This window comes from Balaenoptera physalus (assembly GCF_965194825.1).
Source record: "Balaenoptera physalus genome assembly, chromosome: 16".
Taxonomy (NCBI): Eukaryota; Metazoa; Chordata; class Mammalia; order Artiodactyla; family Balaenopteridae; genus Balaenoptera; species Balaenoptera physalus.
The window spans coordinates 54077205-54100357 of NC_138898.1; the positions used below are offsets into that span (position 1 = coordinate 54077205).

Sequence of the window (23153 nt, forward strand, 5' to 3'; positions counted from 1 at the left end):
TGTATTTCTGAGGGGTCCAGTAAGGCTGGTTCTGGAAGGAAGATACAGTGTCTGTTTCGTTCACTGCTTTGTATTTGGCTTCTGTGTCATACCTGGTACTTTATAAGCAATCAAATGTTTCCTGAATGAATGAATAACTGGATGTATTCTCCAGTTCTTACTGTCTGCTCCAGACCCTCCCGAGAGGCTGACAGGCAAGGGCTGGGCGCTCTAGTACTCTGTGTTCTTTCTCCTGCCCAGCAGACTAGAGGATAAAGCAATTTGGATGGTGGAGGCAATCTAAGAATGCAAGGAGTTCAACAGTTGCATCCCAGTTTCCCTGGTTACCGCAGACCCAGGGGTGGGAGGAGCATGCCTGTGAGGCCTGGGTACCTGCGCTTCCTTAGTGATTCCATTGACTTTCACTGGCTCTCCTCACTTATCAAAGCCAGCTTCTTTGAGCTGGTGTACAAAGCCCTTCAGTAGTTGATCCACCCCGGGCTGTCCCCCTCTTCCCCACCATGATCTCCAATGAAGTCAGGCTGTGCCCCAACAGGTCACATTCAAGCCCATCTCTTTGCCTTTGCCTGAGCTTTCCTAAGGTATCATTATTCCCCCCTCTCTGTTTTCCCCCTCTCTGTAGAGCAGAGGTAAGTATGTGACTCTGGGAACTGGCCTGCATAGCTTGTCCACTGGGCCATGTTCAAGGACCGTGTATGCAGAGAACTGCGGGATGGGCCAAGCGAGACTCAAGCTGAGGAAACACTTAAGTATATTTTTCTGTCCTGCCTTTGCTTCTCCTTTTCTAAATTAAGTTTTTTTTGGCTTTGAGGTATACATTCTCCTTTGCTCATCTGTAATTCCTCAAGAAGGCTTAAAGCAGAGACCATGACACTTGCTTTTCAACAAAGCTTAGGCAAGGTACTGACAACTTGCATGCACAAGCCAAGAACCATGGACAACTTACCCATCTTTCACCACATTTTATCAGAGATTTCACAAAAGCTTAAACATCTATGCCTTGTTCTGGATCAGTAAGCTTTAATTTTGGCTCTTCATGCTCCTCACACCCACCCTTCTTTTCACCTATAGTCAGAACCGCCTGCAGCCCCTGTGTTTTCCTTACTCCCCAACCCAGCTGTATTCCTTCTCTCCCCATTTCCTGTCCCTTATTCCTTCTCTGCATGTTCTACTGTCCCGAAGCAGGTTCTACCCTTGGATCCTCTTGAGGACCGTGCAGGCTTCTGCATGAGAATAAAGTTTCTAATGGAGAAAATTACAACCAAAGGCCAAAGAAGTAGAGGGAGAAACACCTTTATTGTCAACAGAAGCAGTAATGGTTATAAGCTTGTAGAAAGTGTTAACTATAAGAGACAATAAACCAGGAACTGGGGTGGAGGTGATGGTAAAATGAGGAATCTTACAAAGATTAACCTAGATGTTACCCTTGCTCTGAGATTACGTCACCAAGGGAAACAGATTTAATATTGCCCAGTGGCTTAACCTCTCCTTCCTTTCCTTTTTTCTTTCTTTGGTGGTGGCTGGATTACAGAGTAGTGATCTGCTCTGAAGTTAGCAGTAGTACCTAACACTAGGTGCCAGAGGTCAGTTGTTGGTTTAGAATACATCCAGGCTGTTAACTTCTAGATATGCTTCCCATGAGGGTGGAGAATTTCTTCTCTGACATGGCCCAGAAACAGTGCTCAGGCCACTAGCCCCCCCATTCTTTGCTGGGAACAGTCATACCCAGGTTTCCTGGCAGGAATTATGGATCCTGTAGCCTTGTCCCCTTCAAACAGAATTGAAATCAACAATGAGACAGGACCCAGGAGTCCCATGCAGTGCCAGAAAGAGTTCAGCATTCTTACCCTGATTCCTATTCCTGGACGTGGTTCTTAAGAATAAACCTATAGCTAAGCTGGGGATTGCCCAGTAGAACTCTCCACAAGCAGAAGGAAGCGCCGAGAAACACATGTTGACGTAAGGAATTGATCCGTCGGGTTTCTTCCACACTTATAGCACATGCCTTCCTTCCTGTGATATGGGAACCTCTTCTGTGTGCACCCCCTGATGGTGGATGAGGGCAGGGTTCTTAGTGAAGATTTTCTCACACTGAGAGCACTGGTAAGGCTTTTCCCGTGTGGGTTTTCTGGTGGGCACTCAAGTGGGAGCCGTTGTTGAAGCTTTTCCCACACTGCCCGCACTTGTATGGGCTCTCCCCAGTGTGGACTCGCCGGTGAGCGCTGAACTGGGAGCTGTTGTTGAATCTCTTTGCACAGACAGTGCACTGATAAGGCTTCTCCCCCGTGTGGGTCCTCTGGTGGACAATGAGGCTGGAGCTCTGGTTGAAGCTTTTCCCACATTCCCCACACTGGTAGGGTCTCTCCCCTGTGTGAGTTCTTAGGTGGGCAGTGAGGTTGGAGCGCTCACTGAAGCCTTTCCCACACTCACTGCACTTGTGAGGCTTCTCTCCCGTGTGGATTCTCTGGTGTCGAACAAGATAAGAACTTCGGCTAAAGCTTTTCCCACATTCGTGACATTTAGAAGCTTTTTCCACTTTGGGGACTGGCTGGTGGTGAGAGGGAGAACTCTGAGAGCAGTTTCTCCCACACAGGAAATGTGTACAGGCCTTTTCCCCAGTACGAAGTCTCTGGTGACTCATCCTCTTCTGGGATGGGGGTTTCTCCTCACTCTCCCCTGGAGAACATCTTCGTTGCCTTTTTGACACTGGAGCACCTGCCCAGCCTCTTTTTAGCTCAGAGTGCCAAAAGACTTCACTGGACTTTCTCTGAAAAGTCCTGTTCATTTCTGCTTCCTCTGTATCATCCCATTTCCGATTCTCTTTTGTAATCCCGCTTTTGATCTCAATACCTGCAAGAACAGAAATACATCAGACTGTCGGGACTTCCCTGGTGGTGCAGCGGTTAGGAATCCGCCTGCCAATGCAGGGGACACAGGTTCGAGCCCTGGTCCAGTAAGATCCCACATGCCACGGAACAACTAAGCCTTTGTGCCACAACTACTGAGCCTGCGCTCTAGAGCCCACGAGCCACAACTACTGAGCCCGCGCACCTAGAGCCTGTGCTCCGCAACAAGAGAACTACCGCAATGAGAAGCCCGTGCACCACAATGAAGAGTAGCCCCCGCTCGCCACAACTAGAGAAAGCCTGTGTACAGCAACAAAGACCCAACGCAGCCATAAATAAATAAATAAATAAATAAAAATTAAAAAAAACCTAAAAAGAAATACATCAGACTGTGGAGCAGGAAAACAATGGAATGAGGAAAGAATTACAACTAAACTACCTTTAAGAAGAAAAACTAATTGGAATTCTCATGTGATTCAGTCTTCTGCTAATTAAAAACCTAAGTTTTATTTTCCAATTGTAATATTTTTAAGCTACAAATTCTATGATCACAGGTAAATATACCGAAAACTCCATCCACCCACTTTGCTCCTATTGCACCTCTTTTTGGATGTTCTGACACAATGACAGAATGAGGCAAGGAGTCAAGCTCTTTGTCATCTCTCTCAGTTCTTGAATGGCCTGGCTTCTGGGAAGAGTAACAAAAGGCCACCCCGGGTTTAACCATCTCAAACAGGAAGAAGGCAAGTTGCTGGGCATCTGGGAAACCCAGGCTTAGATTTGAAAGGAGGGTCAATGCTGGAAAAGGAGAGAGAGTCTGGGCTGGAGACCTGACTGGCCATCTATGGAAGCAAAGTAAGTGCAAATTCATGGGGAAAAATGACACGGACCCTGTGAAAGAGGCCAGCAAAGTAAAATCAGGGCTCTGAAGTGCAAAGGAAATAATCCTTAACCATGAAAACCAAGACTCTCTGGCCTATGTCAGGTCATACATCAAGATGATGACAAGGCCAGGAGCAGAATGGCTCTCTGGTGATGCTAGGCTAACGGCCCTAAGTGGACTTACCCATGCTTTGACCAAGAGTCAAAGCCAAGAGTCTTACCACGTCTGTTTGGGAACAGGTCTGGCAGGCCAACCCTCCTAACCGCCTGGCCAGGATCCCTGAAATCCTCTTCCTCCCAGTCCTCACCATCCACGGTGGTACATTCTCCAGCCTCTGTGGGCCCCCCATTCTGCTGACTCAGCTCTCTAGCCTCAACTTCCCTCTTGGCCAGGAACAGCACTGCTTGCCATAGTAGGTGCAGAGGCCCAGGGGCTGGAAAGGGCATCAGTTTCCTCGTAAAAGATACAAGGCTCAGGCACACAGCCTCTCCTCATGTTGCGGGAACTCGACTGCAGGCTTTTGAGCTTGGCACAATGCTGCTCTGGGGTCTGCAGAAAGCTTTGCTCCTGGAGTTGTTCCACCAAGGCCCTGGAGACCTGGCTGTTCTGCTGACGGGTCTGGAGTTTTTCATAAAACTGAGAATTACTGAGAATGGCCAGGAGTGTCTTGGTCTCTTCATAGCCCCAGTGCACACTTGCTGCCAGGAGACAACTCAGTGATCAGAGCAGGGTGGACCGATACCACAGTGAAGGGTTTTAGCAGCCCAGGAAGCTACATCCTAGTCTCTCAAATTATGCCATGCTGGCTACTGTCATTCCTGGGGAGATCTCACTGTGGGCTTGTTCCTAAAGCAACAACTTCCAGTGAAATCCTCTCCAGCTGAGGAGGGTTTGTAGAGTCTTTACCAAAGCTTCTGCTTTTATTTCTCTTTATCCTGAATCCCACTAATTTCCCCTGAGAGATGATTCAGGATAAGCCTCGTGCTTGTCTGTCTCCAGGGTGGGAATCTCTGAGGGTGACTGGCCATATAAGAGGACCTGGTGAACAGGTAAGACTTGGATGGAAGCAAAGATTCACAAGAGAGAAGATCGGATGATAGGATACTTCTGCTAAGTCCCACCTCTGATGTCTGAGTCCCTCCTGATCTGGCTCCTGTACATCTGTTTATATCTCTTGTCATCCCTGTGTATGCAAGAAACTGAATTACTGCAGGTAGTGTCCCAAGGTGAGAATAAGTAGTAAAGGTCTGGGAAGAGCAGTTCAGGAAGGCTGGTTACTCAAGAACACTCAGCACAGGCCCCTCAGGGGCTGCCCATCTGGGCCGGTGGCTGAGGGCCATTTGTCTAGAGCCATCCCAGCAAATGCATTCTGATCACACCTGGTCATGATGCTCTGAAGGGCACGCAGCCTCTTCTCATCACTCTCCAGTCCACTCTGCTCCGAGCCACTGTCTTCTCGTGCCTGGATTACTGCAGTGGCCACCTACCTGGTCTTGACTCTCCTCTGGACCTCCTACAGTCTCTCTCAGTCCAGCTGTCAAAGTGGGCCCCTCCTTTTCATTCAACTCAACTAACCTGTGTGAGTGCCAGCAGGCCAGTTTCTGAGAAATGCAACTGTCATATGACATGGACCCTGCCTTCAAGAAGACCACAGTCCTCCAAAGGTCTCCGTAACAAAACAGAGACACAAACACGTGTTTAAATAGAGTTAAGTGTCAAATAAATTGAAATTCTCAACGTGATCCTTTTAAAACTATTACTCCTCTGCTCAGAATCCTGCAAGGCTACCCCATTTCACACAGAAAAAGTCAGAGTCCTTACAAAGTCCTCTATGTAGGGCCTGAGGCCCTAGGTTAGTGCTTCTCAAAGTATCTGTGAAGAACCAGGTTTTTTGTTTTTCAAAATACATTGAATATGCAGTTAGATGGTGCAGCAATGTCAGATTGCTATAAAAGTTTCTAAACGCTTGCTCTCAATTTCACTCTCAGTAGTGCTGCCCCACGTGATCTGGTTCTGACCTCATTTATTACTCTCATCCCCTCTCAACCTGCACCAGGCACACTGGCCTCCTTGCCCAGGCTCCTCCGGCTCAGAGCCTTTGCACTGGTGATCCCCTCCGACTGTTACAGTCTCCCCAGAGAGCCACACACTTCACCCCTTCTCCTACACATCTCTACTCTAATGTCATTTTCTCAGTGAGGACTACCCTGACAACCCAAATTAAAAATGCAGCCCACCCTCTGTCCCCACATGCTCCATCACTCTTCTCCTGCCCCACTGCCCTGCAGCTACAATGGAACCTGATTCCCAGACTGCGATGACAGCTCTCTGAATCCACACAGCGGCACCAGCTGGGACATCACCCACCTTCCACGGAGAACACAGTGCTCCTTCCCCAGGCTGACATTAGCTTCGTTCTTTTATGTTCACTTAACAAAATCTAGATATAACACCTACTCACACAATTTACTTCTTAGGTCACAGAAACACCCCAGGCTTTGGCTTTCCAATTTCACAACTCAGAAGAAAATCCCCTGGGTTACCAAGACAACATAATGGTTTAGGTACTGCTTTTCCCTGTGTGTAACCTGCAGGTGGCCGAGTGAATGGCTTTATGTCGGGTGTCCACTAGAGCCTTCATCCCAGCATTTCCCCAGCAGTGAGGGAACAGGAACAATCCTCAACTTACAGCTGGAAGGCAAGGCACAGAGTGGGGGCATGGTTTGCTTATAGGTGACAGTACCAGGACACGTGTGCTGAGAGGCCCTCACCCAAGTGGCTCTGGAGCTGGCTGTAGGTGTGGGGGCTCCAGTTTCCTGGACTGGCTGCTTCCTGTCAAATTTGTAGCTGTCTGAGCCCCCAACTGTGTCCTCGAGCCTCGCCTCTTTGCGCTTCCATGGCCCTTGGCTTGGCCCTTTGGCCTCAACAGCCCTGTCTGCCGAGCTCCTGGGAGAACTGGAGGAGCCCTGTAAGGCCGGCAGAGCTTCCTTCTCCTCCTGAAGGGCACAGGGTGCCTGGCTGCAGCAGGCTGCAGTCACTGGCCCAGAGGCTTCTGAACTGGTTCATGCTGCTCCAGAGTCTGGTGGAAACCTCGTTCACACAAGAACTCAGCGACTTCCCCGCATAGCTGGCTGCTCTGCTGGTGCTCCTGGAGTTCCTCATAAAACCGAGGCTGCTGAGAACAGACAGGAGAGTCCTGGTGTCCTCAGCCACCCACGGTGGGCCAGCCTCTGTCCCATTTGCTGAGTCTGGCTCTTGTGCTTCACCCTTGATTTCTTCTTCCCTGTTTGCTGGTGTCTCATGGGCTTTCACTCTAGTCTCCCTCGTGGAAGTCTTAGGCCTTTTCCTTGTCCTGCAGCCCTGCATATCTGGGGTCCCTGCGTGTTCTCTGATCCAGCCCAGAATGTCCTTCCGACCATGAATGAGCAACCCTGCATGTGGAGACGCAGGGAGGAGACATCAAGGCTGGAGAGCATCTGTCTCTGAATCTGATGGTCGGGGAGGCTGCTCTGAGGAGGAGCAGCCCAGATGGGGCAAAACTGATTTGAAAAAAGGCAAGAGATTGGTCCAGAGACTCTGAAAAAGGGCTCCTGTTGCCTCCTGAAGGGCCTGGGCATAGAAGTAGACTGTCACGGTTGGAGTCTCTTGTCTTTCAGTCTCCTCTGCTCCCCAGGACCTATCACAGCTGTGTGTGTGAGCACAAGTTCACTCACCTCTCCCCTGTTCCCAGCACAGCCTGTGCCTCCCTAGCTGCTGTCTGTCTTCCCTCCCCCCTCATCCTCTGCCTCCCACATGCTCTGTCCCCACTGCCCCTGTCATGAGCCCGTGCTTTCCCTTCCTTCTATCCCTCTGTCCCTCTCTGTGTCTTCCTTTCTCTGTGTCTCTTGTCATCTCTCAGTATGTTCCTGTTCCTTCTTTCCCCCCACCCAACAGGCTCCCCACTGCCTCTCTGTCTCCTTTCCTCTTGGGTTCTTTTGGTCTGTCTCCAGACAACTGAACACATCCACTCTGGACCTAGAGGGAACGTGGATCCTTACCCAGCCAGGCGTTTCTGTCACTCTTCTGTGTAACATCCCTGTAGAGGGCCCTCTGTTCGGGGCCCAGGTGTATCTGCCCTTCCTGACAGAGGGATATGGCTCTGTCCTCACACGTGGCTCGTCCCTGTAACAACACCGGGGTCTGCTGCTACCGATAAAATAGCACTGCTCTAGCTTGGGGGGTGGGCAGAGACAGGACCACGGGTATCAGATCAGGGGCAAAGCAAGGCAAGGAGAGGTCAGGCCTCCAAGAGAAGGATCGGGATGGGTAAAGAGCCATGTGATGATGTCAGTGGACAGAACAAGGAAACAACCCAAGAGAAACTCAATGGACCACGTAAAAATCTTTCCAGCATCTCCAGAAGAGAAGGGATTTTAGGCTGAGAGTGAGCGCAAGATGAAAGGGGAACTTAAAGAGATAAAAGATACCCACCATAGCTCACCTGGGCCCCAGCTATGTGGAGCACAGCACCTGTCTCCTGGTCTCCAAGACCCCTCCTCTGAGGAAGGTTCCTGGGAGCCTGCAGAGTAAGCCAGGCTAGGGGAGAAAACAGCCACTGTTAGAGGGTGGTCTCCACATAACAGCCACACAGCAGAGGTTGTGAGTGGGGTCCCCAGGCCAGCAGCCTCAGCAGCACTTGGGAGCTCATCAGAGATGCATATTCCTGGGCCCCACTGGGATATAATGAATCAGCAACTCTGGGGGTGAGGCCTGGGAATCTGTTTAACACTCTCTCAGGTGAGTCTGATGCATAGTCAAGTTTCAGGACCACTGCCATAGCCAATGGTCTGTGTGTTAAGAAATTCCTTTTACCAGATCCCTCCTGACATAATAGCTTTAAAAAAAGTTTTTTCATTCTAAAGAAATATGTGCATAGTATATTTTTTAAAAATTTTAATAGAATACTTGGGAGCAAGGGGAGGGAATGTCTCATTGTCCCACCACTCAGAGTTGACTATAATGCTCTTTTTTTTTTTTTAAATTTATCTAGTTTTTGGCTGTGCTGGGTCTTCGTTGCTATGCGCAGGCTCTTCTCTAGTTGCGGCGAGTGGGGGCTACTCTTTGTTGTGGTGTGTGGGCTTCTCATTGCAGTGGCTTCTCTTGTTGTAGAGCACAGGCTCTAGGCGCATGGGCTCAGTAGTTGTGGCTTGCAGGCTCTAGAGCACAGGCTCAGTAGTTTTGGCACACAGGCTTAGTTGCTCCACAGCATGTGGGATCTTCCTGGACCCGTGGGCTGAAACCCGTGTCCCTTGCATTGGCAGGTGGATTCTTAACCACTGCGCCACCAGGGAAATCCCCTATAGTGCTCTTAAAAATACCACGGGAATTTGATTCTTTTTTTTTCAGACCAAGATAATACATTTTTTTCCAGATCCCCATTTTCAAGAATAGTACAAAGGAAATGGTACGTTTTGATGACTTATTAGTGGAACTTGACCCCTGGGGAGGTTTCACCACTTGGGAGCAGCCCACAGGTACGGTGAGCTGAGGTTGCAGAACATGGAACACAGTGAGTCCTGCCCCCTTTACTCAGACCCCAAAGCCTCAGAAATCACACACCAAAGAGCACAGATGTTCCCAAGGATTAAAAGTAAATAAATTCTAAATGGCAAAGTTTTCTAACATATTGATAGTGTATTTACTTCACTTAAAAAATACAAAAGCAAATAAACTCTTAAGACTGTTTCTCATTTCATCAACAGAAGCTTGCCTTTTTAAACAGCATGAAGACACAGTGCTTTTCTTTAGGATCTGAGTTACATAAAGATGAGGTGGCTTTAAAATAATTACTTAGAAACCTGTAAGGGCAGCTTTGAATTACGCAGAAAAGGCAGCAGTGGCCTTTAGATAATCTAGAAATGTATGCAGCCAAAGTGCTTCACAGAAAGAGACTTATAAAGATAGAGCCTTGGTCTGTCTGCGCAATGGAATATTACTCAGCCCCAAAAACAAACCAAGTAGTGATACTTCGTAGGCTGGAAACGTGATAAATGAGAGAGGCTAGAAACAAAAGGTCATATATTGTAGGATTCTATTTCTATGAAATGTTCAGAACAGGCAAATACAAAGAGAGAGAATGAGGAGCAACTGCTTAATGGGCATGGCGTTTATTTTGGGGAGGATGGAAACTTTTGGAACGAGACAGAGGTGGTGATAGTACCACACTGTGACTGTACTAGATGCAACTGAATGGTTCACTTGAGATGGCTAATTTTACATTAGGTGATGAATTTGAGATCAATTAAATTTAATTAAATTTTTAATTAACCTTTTTCTAAAAAATTAGGACAAATTTTAAAAAAAGCACTGGAAGAAAGGAAAAACTAATAGGAGAAATGTATTTTGGAAGAGATTAAGCTGGATGGAAGGGGGTTATGTCTTCAAGTTCATGAAGAACCACTCTGTAGAAGGTGAGGTAATTATGCTCACCTTTAGTAACACCTGATTCAGAAGCAATAGAATTAAATTGTAATAAAAGAGAATTAAGCTAACACATAAAGGATCTCCACCCACATTTTAAGTGCTAGTACCATCAACTATAATTTGAAATCTTGATTTTTGGATGTATCTCAAAGGCATTTAATCTGGAACCCAGGGGCCAACTTGAGCTCAGACCTGCATTTCCAAGAGATGATTGTCCCTCACAGCTTGGGGGAGGGCAGAGGCTTCTGCTTACCTTCTGACTGTCCCCACGGTCTCCGGGGTGAGCTCCGTGACCCCTTCACAGTCCATTCTTCTGGATGAACCCCCTGTTTCAGGTGGGATCTCAGTGATTCTCTGGCTGCTTCCAAGGAGGCCGTCTCCTCGATGGGCATTTTCAAGTCCTTCCCAGATTCCGGGACCTGAGAACAGACCCCATCATCTGTCACTACAAATTCCTGTGTAAAGTGACAGAGGAGAGGTACTGAGAGGCAACTGGGGTATCACCTCCCTTACTGCTTCTCACCTCCACTTCCTGCTCTCCCCTTCACCCCCCTGATGGGTTTCAAATAGCCGTTTTAACCCTTACATTCCTGTACTGTTTTCATTCACATTAAGAGTGTGATCCTGAAATGGTGGTGGACAATAAGGGAGAGATGGTCCACACAGAAATGGCAAGGGGAACGGGGACCAGGAAGACTGTTAGCACAGAGGGATTCCCGCTCTGCTTAGGTCCCTTCTCCAAACTCTTAACTTCGTACATGTGCTCCACTGCCCTTCTCCATCCATCCTGGTTATTATTAACAGTCTCCAAACCATGGATATTAAATTAACTTCCCCTGTTTCTAATGCATCACCACCATACTGCTCCCCCCTCCAAATTCTGTCAAAACCTCTCAATCCTATGAAATTTCACTGACACCCCCTTTGCCACTCTTCCTCCTACAGCTGGTGTGCACATCCGCCTCCTCGCAGGGAAACGCAAGCATGTCCTGATCCAGCCATGCAGACTCGGGCGCCAGCGGGCTGCTTCCTGCTCTGGCCACAGTCACATTCAGGCTGGCATTCCTCTGACCCACACTCCTCCGTTACTCGTTGCCTCTCCCAGATTTCTGACCTGGATTTCAGCCGCCTTCTTCCCACAGAATCTCCCACAACTGAAGCCCTCATGTTTCTTTTCCTTCTCCTGTGCCTTTCACACCCCGCTTCTCCCAAAATATACAAGACGTTACACTGAGTGGATCTCAGACCTAGTCCTTACCTCTACAAGTGGGTATTTTGTGAAACTCATCACTGTCCCAAACTGACCACTTAATTCAGGCAGCAAGGACCAGCTCTAATACGACTTTGTTTAGTGTACAACACATGGCACACTACTTCAAGGAACCTTCTAGCAAGAGAGATTAGATTTAAATTCACCACCATCTCTAATTTTCCTGACCTGCTGAGTGAAGGATTGTTGTCCTTTTCCTCGCCTTGTTTTGGAGAGTGTTATCTCACTTTAATTAGTGACTCCAAGGATTCAGTGAATATATGAATGTCTAAGTTATTTCACCAAATGAGAAATTCTTCCCATAGACCAAGGGCATAGGACCAAGGCAGGATAGCTAATACTTTCTGGGCAGCAGACAGCTTCTGGCATTTCTCAGCTAAGCGCCTCTCCAGTAACTGGATGCTTGTGCTCCTCACACCAACTTCTTCATGACTAAAACCACAAGGTTCTGACTGCCTTTTCTCACCTGGTGCCCAGGTGCTCTCTGTACATCCTCAACCAGAGCCACAGCTTCGTCACCATTTTCTGGACACTGCTCCCTCACCCAGCTCTGGATCTTTTCTGGCAAGATGGTCAGAAACTGCTCCAAAACCAGCAGCTCCAGGATTTGCTCTTTTGAGTGTGTCTTAGGCCTCAGCCACTGACAACAGAGTTCCCAGAGTTTGCTAAAAGCTTCATGTGGACCAGCTACCTCCTGGTAGCAGAACTGCCGGAAGCGCTGGCGGGAAGCTTCAGAGTCAGGGCCGTTGTTGTGCAGGGCTGATTTCTGTCCCTGTGTGGAATCCTTGCTTGGGGACGGGTGTGCCTGGGAACTCCTTATTGCAGCCATGGTTTGCTTCAACGAACTGGCTCACTGGTTGCCACTTCCATCCTGCAGATCAGATTCCATCTCTTTTCTTATCACTGGGAAGAGGGTCTCCTGGATACCAGTGAAAAGTGTGTCTTTCTGGAATCAGAGACATGAGCATTTCATAGACATGCAGACTCAGACGCACACTTGAAAAAGGCTCAGTGAGGCTGAAAAGAATGGAAAAAGACAGCATGAAACCATCCCATGTTCCTCCACTCTAGTTCTTATGGTTTATTTCTATCCTTTTCCTTTACTCCCTCTTCAATCCAAGCCAAGTAGCCAAAGTACTAAAAATATCAAAAAACATAGTTTTCTCCCTAACCAAATTTCTGTGGATGAATTCCCCAAACTGTCCCTCAGTGTAGTCCAGCTGTTCCTTCTCGTGTTCCCCATGTGCCTGGGTCTTGTCCCTGCCCTCCCTACCCTCAGAGGCCTGGACCCAGCCTCCCAATTGCCACCTTTTCTTAAGGAGGGAAAAGTATTAATCTCTTTATCACTATCACACTCTCCTCCCTCCCACCACCACCACACACACAATGAGGATGAGAAATGATTGTTCTGGTTTGCTTTTATTTTCCAGCATTCCTTCCCACTTCTGACAACAGCATCTTCTCCCTTTATGAAAAGGCCCCTCTCTATTTCATTGTCTCTGGTGGGGCTGTTCATTACAGTACCCTTCCCCCAACCCCAGGAATGGGCAACTCACATAGGCTGGGCCTGTCAAAATTCTCTGGGATTTTACATACAGTTGGGGTGAAAAAAGTTGCGAATTTCCTGGAAATTGCTAAATTCGGTGGACGTAAGACTGGAGCTTTCTGCAGTTAATGTCCCACTCTCCATTCCATTCCTTCTCCAGAGGCCTGAGTCTCTTTTACAGGAGTAAAGAAATTACTTTTAAAAACATGGATTCAGGTTGCCTTTCTTCCAAAGTACTTAAACTGCCTTCACTTGTATTCTCTTTACATTTCCGTGAGGCAGGAGGGGCTAGAGATAGAGAAAGCAAAGGCATTACTGTGAACAGTCCTTTTGAACGAAAAAGGAGCATCACAGAGCATAGTTTCTCAGCAGCAAGGTCAGGACTAGAACCTGTACTCCTTGCCTTACACATTTTCATAAATCCCACACCTTCTCTGGATGAAGAATAATTTAATGAGTGGTATCCTAGTTACATGCAGAAGGCGGAGCCTGCACTCCTCTTGACCCCTAATATCCCATTCATCGTTAATTTTAATACTCCTCTCTCAAATATGTGTTTCTCTCTGGCGATAACCCAAACACTCAGCAGAAAGCAGGATGAGGATGCGGAGTCGGGCAGATTCACTTTTCATTCGGCAAGGATGCCCTGAGTACTCCAGTGCACTCGGTGCTAGGATTAGGTCCTGTGGCTGAAGTGGACTAGGAAACAAGTCCGCGGGCTCCCGCTCCCGTCTCCCGGGGGTGAGACGGGCAGGGCCACAGGCCGGAGAGAGTCCGCGCTGGGGCACAGGGATCGGGACAGCCCTAGCCGGCTCGAGTTGGCCGGGGCGAGGGGCCGCGGCACAGGAGGGTGACCGCCGAGCGTGCGAGGGGCGCCCTGACCTGGCCCAACTGCCTCTGAGACGACTACCAGCAACAAGCCGCCGGCCGCCAAGAAGCGGAGCACTCACCAGACGCACTCACTCACGACTCTCCAAACTGGCTCGGCCGCCGGGCCGGAAGTCAGCACCGCGAGCCCCCGCGCGGATCCGCCCACTGCGCTTGCTCGCGAGTCTTGCCAGCGGACTACAACTCCCGGAGTGCACTGCGACGGCGGGGTGCCCTTCTCGCCAGCATCGACAGACCCAGCGGCCGATAGACGAGAGAGAACGACCCCGAGGAGCCAATCCCTCTGCGGAGGAGGCGAGCTCTCCCGTGGCACAGATTCGCAGCAGCCTGTGGGAGTGTCCGCGACGAGCGGCTTTTGCCCCGCCCCCAGCCTTGGCTCCTGGGTTCTGGGTCCCCGGTCCCCAGAGAGGTGAGTCGGCTGCAGGTGGGCGTGTGGAGCGGGGCTGTCGGTGGTGCTGCCGTCGCAGGCGCCACCGCCGGCTCGCACCCGGCCACGTAGTTGAGCCGCGCGCCAGAGTGCTGCAGCTTCGCCAAGCCCCAGGCCAGCTGGGGCGCGGAGTCGGAGCCGGGCGCCCTCGGAGGCCGGAGCGGCTGGGCCTCGGAGCCTCGGGGGTGAGCAGCCGCCGCGCCTCCGTGTACCTTGCTGGCTAGCAGGAGGTTTCCGCTAACTCACAACCCCCAGCGTGCGCCGTGGCCTGCCTGGGCTCGCCCTGTAGCGCCTGGCGAGATGCTGGAGGTCGGCCTGTGGAGGATGCGGGGGAGCTGGTGCAGGCTACCTGGATGACAGCCTGAACTTTTCCCAGGGATTCCTGTCAGCCCATTAGGTCACGTTGCGCATTTTCCTGTGAGACCGCTTGTGCTTGCCGCTGAAATAAAAGCGGTATTTCCCCCAGTTCCCTTTTAGGACATTATGACTTTTCTCCTTTGCAAGACAGTTCAAGAAACTGGCAGAAAAACAAACTCTTCCCACTCTCAGGGACTGTGTTGTCTTCAGGAGTTTGGGGTCAAGTCCAGCGAATGAGGAGGCTCTGTTTGCATCCTTTCCTCTCCAATATCCTCAGAGGAGCTTCGTTTCTAGCATCTTTCTAGCATTCAGGGTCATGATCCCGAAGGCTTGAGCTGTTTACAAGGAGAGAGAAGCTGTCTCCTGAGCCCCAAAATGGCGGCTAAGATGGAGATAACTTTGAGCTCGCAGTCCCACATTCAGGCTTCCTCCAAGCAAGAGAGACATATAATAGCAAAGCTAGAAGAAAAACGGGAGCCCGCTCTGCAAAAAGACTGGCCCGATCCTGAGCTCTCCCGCCAGAGTTTTAGACGGTTTTGTTATCAAGAGGTGTCTGGACCCCAAGAGGCGCTCTCCCGTCTCCGGCAGCTCTGCCGTCAGTGGCTGCAGCCTGAGGTGCACACCAAGGAGCAGATTTTGGAGCTGCTGGTGCTGGAGCAGTTTCTGAACATCCTGCCTCCGGAGATCCAGGCTCGGGCCAGGCATCAATGTCCAATGAGCAGCAAGGAGGTTGTGAACCTGGTGGAAGATTTTTACAGAGCAGCCAAGGGACCAAAGCAGTGGGTAAGGAGGGTACTTTCTGTGGTCCCCAGGATTTCTTTTTCATCTGGTTAGTGTTTGGTCTCTGGACCCCTCCCTAGATAGAGTCCAGAATTTCAAACGTTACTTCCTGGCCTCTATTTGGAACCCTCCTCCCCCCACCCTCCTAGGGAGATGTAACAGGTTTTCAGAAAACCCAGCCACAGGCATTCCAGTGAGAAAGCAGAGAATCAAGTAAGGCTCTTGAAACTTTGCTGACAGATCTCCCCTGACCCTTTCCTCTTGAAGTTTTTCTGCAGTCAGGATTCATAGCAGGCAGGGTCATTCTACTGGATAGGAATTTGATTTGGGGGGAACTTTATTAGACCTTGTCCAAGGGAAGTGTCTTGCATATTGCCTTTGGATCAGGAAACTCCAGCTCAATTGGCTAGTATTCCTTCCAAATCCCACCCCTAAGTCAGACCCCAGTAGGGACCTAGGGAGGAAGCAAACAATCATGTGTTTTGGTGAACGGAAGCAGTTAGGGAACAGGGGTAGGGCAGTCCTCTTACTACTGAGATCTCCTTACCAGGAGAGCCTTGGGCAGAACAATTTATAGGTAAGGGTGGTTTTTAATGGCCCCCACCCTACTGCTTCCCTATCCTACAGGGCCTGTTTCCAGCAGAAACAGGGAGGCAAGTGAGCATAGGGTAGGAACCTGCTGGGTGGGTGTCATGGCTGACCCTGATATATTTGTGCCTGCTCTCTGATGACTTTGACTCCAGGCCTTGAGAAAGCCCCAAGCTTTAGGGACAGGAAGTATTGGCTGATTTGAAGCAGCCTCCTTTCGGTCATTCTGCAAGTCCTTCCCTTTGCTTCCTTTGAGAGTTTCAGCATTCTCTCTCAAGGTTGACCCCCAGGCCATTATCAGAAATTTCCAGGGAAAAACAGTCATTACAGAGCAGTGAGAGGTCAAGCTGCCCTCAGACAGTCCTTGAGCATGCATTGCCCTCTAATGCATGGGGCTTGTTCCTAGGTGGCTGTTTGTATGGAGGGCCAGAAGGTGCTCTTGGAGAAAACTGGATCCCAGCTTGGAGAACAGGAACTGCCAGACTTTCAACTGCAAACTCCTAGCAGATATCCCAGGGAGAGCTCTCTGGAGGAGACGTCCCAGGCAGGATCTCAGGATCAGCGGAGCCCCCGTCATTGGGAAAAATCCCTGCTCCTCCAGGACCCAACCCCCAAATTGGCTGAGACAGGTAAACACTCGGTGCCTCTTCTCTCCCTCTCATCATCCCTTTATCTCCATCAAAGCATTTCATGGTTCTAAAAAGACATAGACCAGGTATTGGCTTTTTTTCAATATTGTATGTGATAGTAGATATTTATTCTCCAATGAATTTCACTAATTAGAATGGTAGTGTTACTAAAGTGTGCTTTTATCATTTTCTGTTCATGACTATTTGAGAATCCGGTGCACAGGATTATTCTAGTGCCTACTTTTCTGTCCCTTTCAGAGCTACTTATAGTGAAGACAAATCCAAATATGACCACTGATGAACTTCCATTCAAGCTGTGGCTGAGTTTCGTCACTTAAAATGGTCCCATGTTTAGAAGGGACCTAAACAAGATTCTGCTAATTAGAGAAAAAAGCTCCTCTCCGTTTTATTTTCTGCCTCTTTCTCCTCCTGTGACATTGTCTGTGTCCATTTCTTTATCTTTCTCTGGTACAATGCCAGTATAATTGCTGGCCCTGCTCTACACAGTCCTGTGGTCTCTCTGACTGAATGAAAGTGACACTTTGGCCAGTCTTGGTGATGTGAATACAGGATATGGTCAACAGAGAAGAAGGTTACAAGAAAGCTAGATTCCTTAAGATTTGCTACATTCAACGAAACACTTTGATTTCATTATTCTCAAAACTCATGAATGGAGAAGACCTAGGGCATCCAGCAGGAAAGCACTGTGGCCCTGGCTGAGGTCCCACCCCATAACCTACGGCCTTCATGGTCCTAAAGAAAGTGGACCACACGTACTCCCTTCTTCTGCCTCAGCAGAGGCAGTTGGGTGTGCATGCTGTCTCCATTTCCTTTTATTTGATTCCAGAGAGGGTGGAGTCTCATGCTCAAGGTTCATCCATGTTGTAGCATGTGTCAGTACTTCATTCCTCTTTATGGCTGAATAATATTCCACTCTGTGGACATTTCGTCTGTTTATCAGTTGATGGACACTTGGGTTGTTTCCACTTGTTGGCTATTATGAATAATGCTGCTGTTAACAGTTGTGTACAAGTTTTCGTGTGGGTGTCTATTTTCATTTCTCTTGGGTGTACACCCAGGAGTGGAAATGCTGGGTCCTATGGTAACTCACCGTTTAACCTTTTGAGGTTGGACTTTTCCAAAGTGGCTGCACCATTTTACATCCAGTAGTCTATGAGGATTCCAATTTCTCTACATCCCTGTTGACACTTGTTATTTTTTGTCCTTTTTATTGCATCCATCCTATTAGGCATGAAGTGGTATCTTATGGAGGTTTTGAGTTATTTCCCTAATGACTGATGATGTTGAGCATATTTTCATGTGCCTATTGGCCAATTGTGTATCTTCTTTGTAGAAATGTCTATTCAGATCCTTTGCTCATTTTTTTATATTTTATTTATTTATTTATTTTTGGCTGTTTTGGGTCTTCATTGCTGTGCACGGGCTTTCTCTAGTTGCAGTGAGCGGGGGGTACTCTTCGTTGTAGTGTCCGGGCTTCTCATTGCTGTGGCTTCTCTTGTTGCAGAGCGCGGGCTCTAGGCATGCAGGCTTCAGTAGTTGTGGCTCGCGGGCTTAGTTGCTCCGCGGCATGTGGGATCTTCCTGGACCAGGGCTCAAACCTGTGTCCCCTGCATTGGCAGGTGGATTCTTAACCACTGCACCACCAGGGAAGTCCCCTTTGCTCATTTTTAAACTGGGTTGGTCTTTTTATTGTTATAAGAGTTCTTTGTATAATCTGGATACTAGACCCTTAGGTATAATTTGCAAATATTTTCTCCCATTATGTGGGTTATCTTTTCACTTCCTTGATAGTATCCTTTGAAGCACAAATGTTTTGGATGTTGAGGACGTCCAATTTATCTTTTTGTTTGCTTGTGCTTTTGGTAACATATCGAAAATACTATTGCCTAATCCACCATCACAAAGGTTTACACCTTTGTTCTGTTCAAAGAGAGATAGGTTTAGCTCTCACATTTAGGTCTTTGGTCCATTTTGAGTTAATTTTTGTATGTGTTGTGAGTCGGGGTCCAACTTCATTCTTTTGTATGTAGAAATCCAGTTGTTCCAGCACCACTTGTTGAAAAGACTATTCTTTACTCCATTGAATTATCACGACAACCTTGTTGAAGAGCAGTTGACCATAATTGTGTGGGCTGCTTTTTAAATCTGAATTTAAATTAAAGTTAAAATTAAAAATTCAGTTTCTCAGTCACACAAGCCACATTTCAAGTACTCAGTAGCCACATGTGGCTAGTGGCTGCCCTATTGAATAGATCTTCCACATGGCAGGAATCCTGTTGGATAATAGCACTGTTGTGGAGTTTCTGTAATTAGGGTGCATGTCTGGCCCATATCCCAATTTCCAGTCACATATGCTATCTATCAACTTCATGATGGAAGAAAATACCACACTCACTGGATTTACCATTATTTGAAGAGAGAGTGGTGGTCAGTGTCCATGTAAGTGAGGGTATATTTGCTATGTCGAAATTTCTGATGGGTTTGCTTTTTCCTATTTCTCCTTTCTTAAACCTTTCCCCAAAGGTAGGAAGGAGGGAGGGGTTGGAGAACTTGTTTCCTAACTTTAATATACATCAGAATCACCCCAGCTTCCCCCTGTTAACTGCAGACTTCCAGGTTCCATCCCCCAGAGATTCTAACTCAGCAGCCCTGGGGGAGCAGGGGCAGCCTGCTTGGTGGACAGCTGCCCCAGATGAGTCTAATGCAAGTTGCCAAGTGGAGAACAGCACTTTGAGAAACTTTGCCGTGTATCTCATAGCTCTTTTGCTTGGGTTCTTTCTTCGAAGCCCAGAAATGAAACATATTCTTTATAATTATAGAGGCCTCCAGAATGAAAAGTGACAACAAGGAAAATCCACAGCAGGAGGGGGCTAAAGGAGCAAAACCATGCGCGTTGTCAGTGGGCAGACCCAAAGGGAATGGTCTGCAGAGCCCTGAACCCAGAGGGGCAACTGTGAGTGAGTCCCGGTTGTCACGGAGGCAGGTCAGCCCCCCACGTGCTCAAAAGCCATTTGCTCACTACCAGAGACATTGCAGGGAACTGGAATACATCAGCGGCCCCCTGAAGAGCCACCCACTGAGAGAGCTGAAGAAAAGCAAGGGAAGCAAAAGAAACCTGAGCAGCCGTTTGCAACGTCTTGGTCACCAGCCGACCCGCTCGGCAAAGAAACCTTACAAATGTGATGACTGTGGGAAAAGCTTCACGTGGAATTCAGAGCTGAAAAGACACAAGCGAGTCCACACAGGGGAGAGGCCCTACACATGCGGAGAGTGTGGGAACTGCTTCGGGCGGCAGTCCACCCTGAAGCTGCACCAGAGGATCCACACCGGAGAGAAACCCTACCAGTGCGGCCAGTGTGGGAAAAGCTTTCGCCAGAGCTCAAACCTTCACCAGCATCACAGACTCCACCATGGGGACTGAAAGCAGGGCTGGGTCCTCTCTGTTCAGAAGAAGGTACTTGCATTTCTCCTTCCCCTAGCTTGCATGTAAATCACAAAGACCGTCTGCGTGACTTACAAGGAAGAAAGCAAGAGATCCCTGAGGAGTGATGGCGCCCGTCGGGCTGGTGAGGCGTCGGTCGGGAAAAGGCTGACGGGGGACTTGATCGTGCATGGGGTCATGTACGATGACGGGGGAAGAGATGGCAGGTCTAGGCATTGGGTCAGAGAGCACCGGGGTGTCTGTTGGAGAGCGGGGAGTCACTACTGAGGGAGAATCAGGACGATCCTGCAGATGTGCCCCACACCTTGATGTTAAATCTCCCCTTGCTGCTTTATTTATCCTCTAAATCTGTTCAAGGATAAATCCTATATATAGTTATGCATTTGCTGTCCTACCAGACAATCTTTATCATGCACACACTCCTTTAATAAAGATGAGTGATCTGCAAGAATTTCAAGGCAGAAGTTCATTGGAATGTAAATCCCCTAATATTCTTCCTGTCATTCCTGGCTGTTCATAACAAAGCACGCATGAAGTGGGACTGTGGACACGTTTGTGTGAGGAGGGGGTCTCCAAGTATTAGTGCTTTTACCAAATAAATACACATACACACACACTAAAGGTTCTTTTTATATCAAAGCACCATTGATTTGGTAAAAGAAAAATCACAGCTGCTGCAATCCCCCACCCATAGTGATAAGGAAAAACTGCAAGAAGCAAGACTGCTAAGGAGACAGCAAAGGGAATCCTTCCTACTTTCCTTTCTCACTTAGGCCAGTAGCTTTAAGAATAACAAAATGCTTGGGGTGATGAAAATATACTAAAACTGAATTATTTCAGAACAAGTACCAAAAATCATTGAAACATTCATTAATTTTATGATATGTACGTTATACCTCAAAGAAGTTTCTAAAAATGACAACATGTATTTATCTAAAATGTTAAAGTCCTAGAACTAGGCCTGAGAGATCATCTAATCCCACCCCTCATTCTCTCAAAATGGAAATTATAACCCAATCAGTATACAATTCTTATTCACACTGGGCAAGCCAGTGGATCTCCCAGTTTAGAGAAGACTTTTGGTAGGTGGGTGCAGTATGTCAAGCAGGAAACAGGTGCAGGTAGCGTTCTTCCTAAAGCATCAGTATCCTCAGGTCACTGCTGGCCACCTCAGGGCTGTGGTTGTGCTATTGTGTGTCCCCCCCAAGGATCTCAGGTTCCTCTGACCACAGAGGGACAGGTGCTCACATGGGCAGCCCTGTCCCCCAGGTCTTTGCACACACTGTTCCCTTTGCCCTTAGGACCCACCGCCCCCACTCCCTGTTGCATCTCACAAAAGTTGCCAGCTCTGCAAAGCCTCCTCTGACAAGTTCTAGGCAGAGGTAGACTTCACCAATGGCGCTCAACCTGGTAGCAGATTCGCCCCCTAGAGGATATTTGGGAACGTCTGAAAACACCGTTGGTTGTTATGACTTGGGGGAAGGGAGCGTAGCTCCTGGCCTCTGGTAGGTACAGACCAAGGATGTAGCTAAACATCCTGCAGTGCACAGGACGGCCCCAAAACAGTTATCTGTTCTAAATGTCAGTAGTACCAAGGTTGGGGAACTGTGCTATATATGTTAAAAGCTCTTTAAGGACAGAACCTTGATTTTCCATCACTTTAGCTTTAGAACTTAGCCCACAACCAGCCAGGAGAAATAGGTGTTCAGTAATTGAAGAGTCGAGGGCCCCTGCTTCACCCTGGGGCCCATTCCTGCCTGAATCAGAGATCCCGGTGGCAGTCTTTGAATGCAGTGGACAAAACCTCTCATCTTTTGGGCAGAGAGAGACTTAATGGGAGCCCAGTGGCCTGCTTCCTGGTATTTGGTGGGCTTTCAGAATCTAATCCAAGGTCCCTTTCCCAACAACTATGTTAGATATTAGAAGAGTTTATCTTTATTGTTAGGCCTGCCCGTTTTCTCACTCCTGTCCCCTGCCTCTCACCGGTCAGAGCCTCCTGATTCCTTATTCTGTTACCACCTTTTTTTCTCCAGGCCAGTTTCACTGTTGTTTCTTAGTAACTTCCCTAATTATATTTACATCTGTATTAGTTTCCTCTTGGTGCTGTAACAGATGACCACAAACTTAGCGGCTTAGAACAACACAAATGTCTTCTCTTATAGTTCCTGAGGTCAGAAGTCCGAAATCAGTTTCACTGAGTAGAAGTCAAGGTGTCAGGCGGGCTGGTTCCTTTGGAGGCTCTGAGGGGTGAATCTGTTTCCTCGCCTTTTTCAGATTCTAGTGGCCGCTGGCATTCCTTGGCCTGTGGCCCCTCCCTCCATCTTCAAAATGCATCCCTTCAATCTCTGTCATCACATCACCTTCTCTTCTGACTCTGATCCTCCAGCCTCCCTCTTAGGAGGACCTTTATGATTATATTGGGCCCACCCAGATAATCTGAGATATCTCCCCATCTCTAGATCCTTAATACACCTGCAAAATCCCTTTTGCCATATAAGGGAACATTCACAGGTTCCAGGGATTAGGATGTGGACATCTTTGGCGGGGACTGTGATTCAGCTGACCACATCCATCTAGTGAATCAATTCGGTTAGTCAAAGACGATCTCTTCTAAAAGCAAAGGAACATAGATTTCCACTTTCCTTAGATTTGGGACAGGAAATCTCTCTTAAAATAAGAGCTTTGTTTACTTGGTATGTTTTGAAGAACCCGTGTGCGTGTGTTTTCTGTCTTCTGATTATGAAATTAGTAATTGCTGAATCTTAATGTCTTTGGGTACCTGTTCAACTGTGGACCTTGAATAAATGTGACAAAATCACCACTCTGAATATCACTCACTCCCAAAAGGTTTTCAAGCCTGTGATGCTGCCGCCTCCCCCAGCCCAGTTTTCCTTTGACAGGTAAGGCTCAGCTCCAGGTGAGGAGTGCCCGTGAGGGTCTGAAGTCCTGGTAGAAGGCCCCTGGGCACTCAGCCACATTTGCTGGTCTGTACTCACTTCTTCAAATGTAAGAGT

The 23153-nt window shown here is 48.3% G+C and overlaps 2 protein-coding genes across 16 annotated transcripts; one reads left to right on the forward strand and one right to left on the reverse strand.

Annotated features, from left to right (window-relative positions):
- Positions 1-1277: 1277 nt before the first annotated feature.
- ZSCAN32 (zinc finger and SCAN domain containing 32) lies at positions 1278-14056 on the reverse strand. 14 transcript variants are annotated; one of them, XM_082428744.1, is made up of 6 exons: positions 13958-14055; positions 13204-13295; positions 11928-12478; positions 10445-10646; positions 8200-8304; positions 1278-2850 (listed from the first exon to the last, which is right to left on the reverse strand). In XM_082428744.1, the coding sequence occupies exons 3-6, from the start codon at positions 12288-12290 to the stop codon at positions 2087-2089; spliced, it is 1434 nt and encodes a 477-aa protein (XP_082284870.1). In that variant the 5' UTR covers positions 12291-12478; positions 13204-13295; positions 13958-14055; the 3' UTR covers positions 1278-2086. The 14 variants fall into 14 exon arrangements, with proteins under 14 accessions (XP_082284870.1, XP_082284871.1, XP_082284867.1 ...); XM_082428745.1 differs by having other exon boundaries at positions 11928-12407; positions 13058-13295; XM_082428741.1 differs by having other exon boundaries at positions 13058-13295.
- A 45-nt stretch (positions 14057-14101) lies between these two features.
- Positions 14102-21944, forward strand: ZNF174 (zinc finger protein 174). 2 transcript variants are annotated; one of them, XM_082428771.1, is made up of 3 exons: positions 14102-15462; positions 16454-16676; positions 16935-19298. In XM_082428771.1, the coding sequence occupies exons 1-3, from the start codon at positions 15055-15057 to the stop codon at positions 17012-17014; spliced, it is 711 nt and encodes a 236-aa protein (XP_082284897.1). In that variant the 5' UTR covers positions 14102-15054; the 3' UTR covers positions 17015-19298. The 2 variants fall into 2 exon arrangements, with proteins under 2 accessions (XP_082284897.1, XP_082284896.1); XM_082428770.1 differs by lacking the exon at positions 16935-19298 and adding an exon at positions 19517-21944 and having other exon boundaries at positions 14131-15462.
- Positions 21945-23153: the final 1209 nt, after the last annotated feature.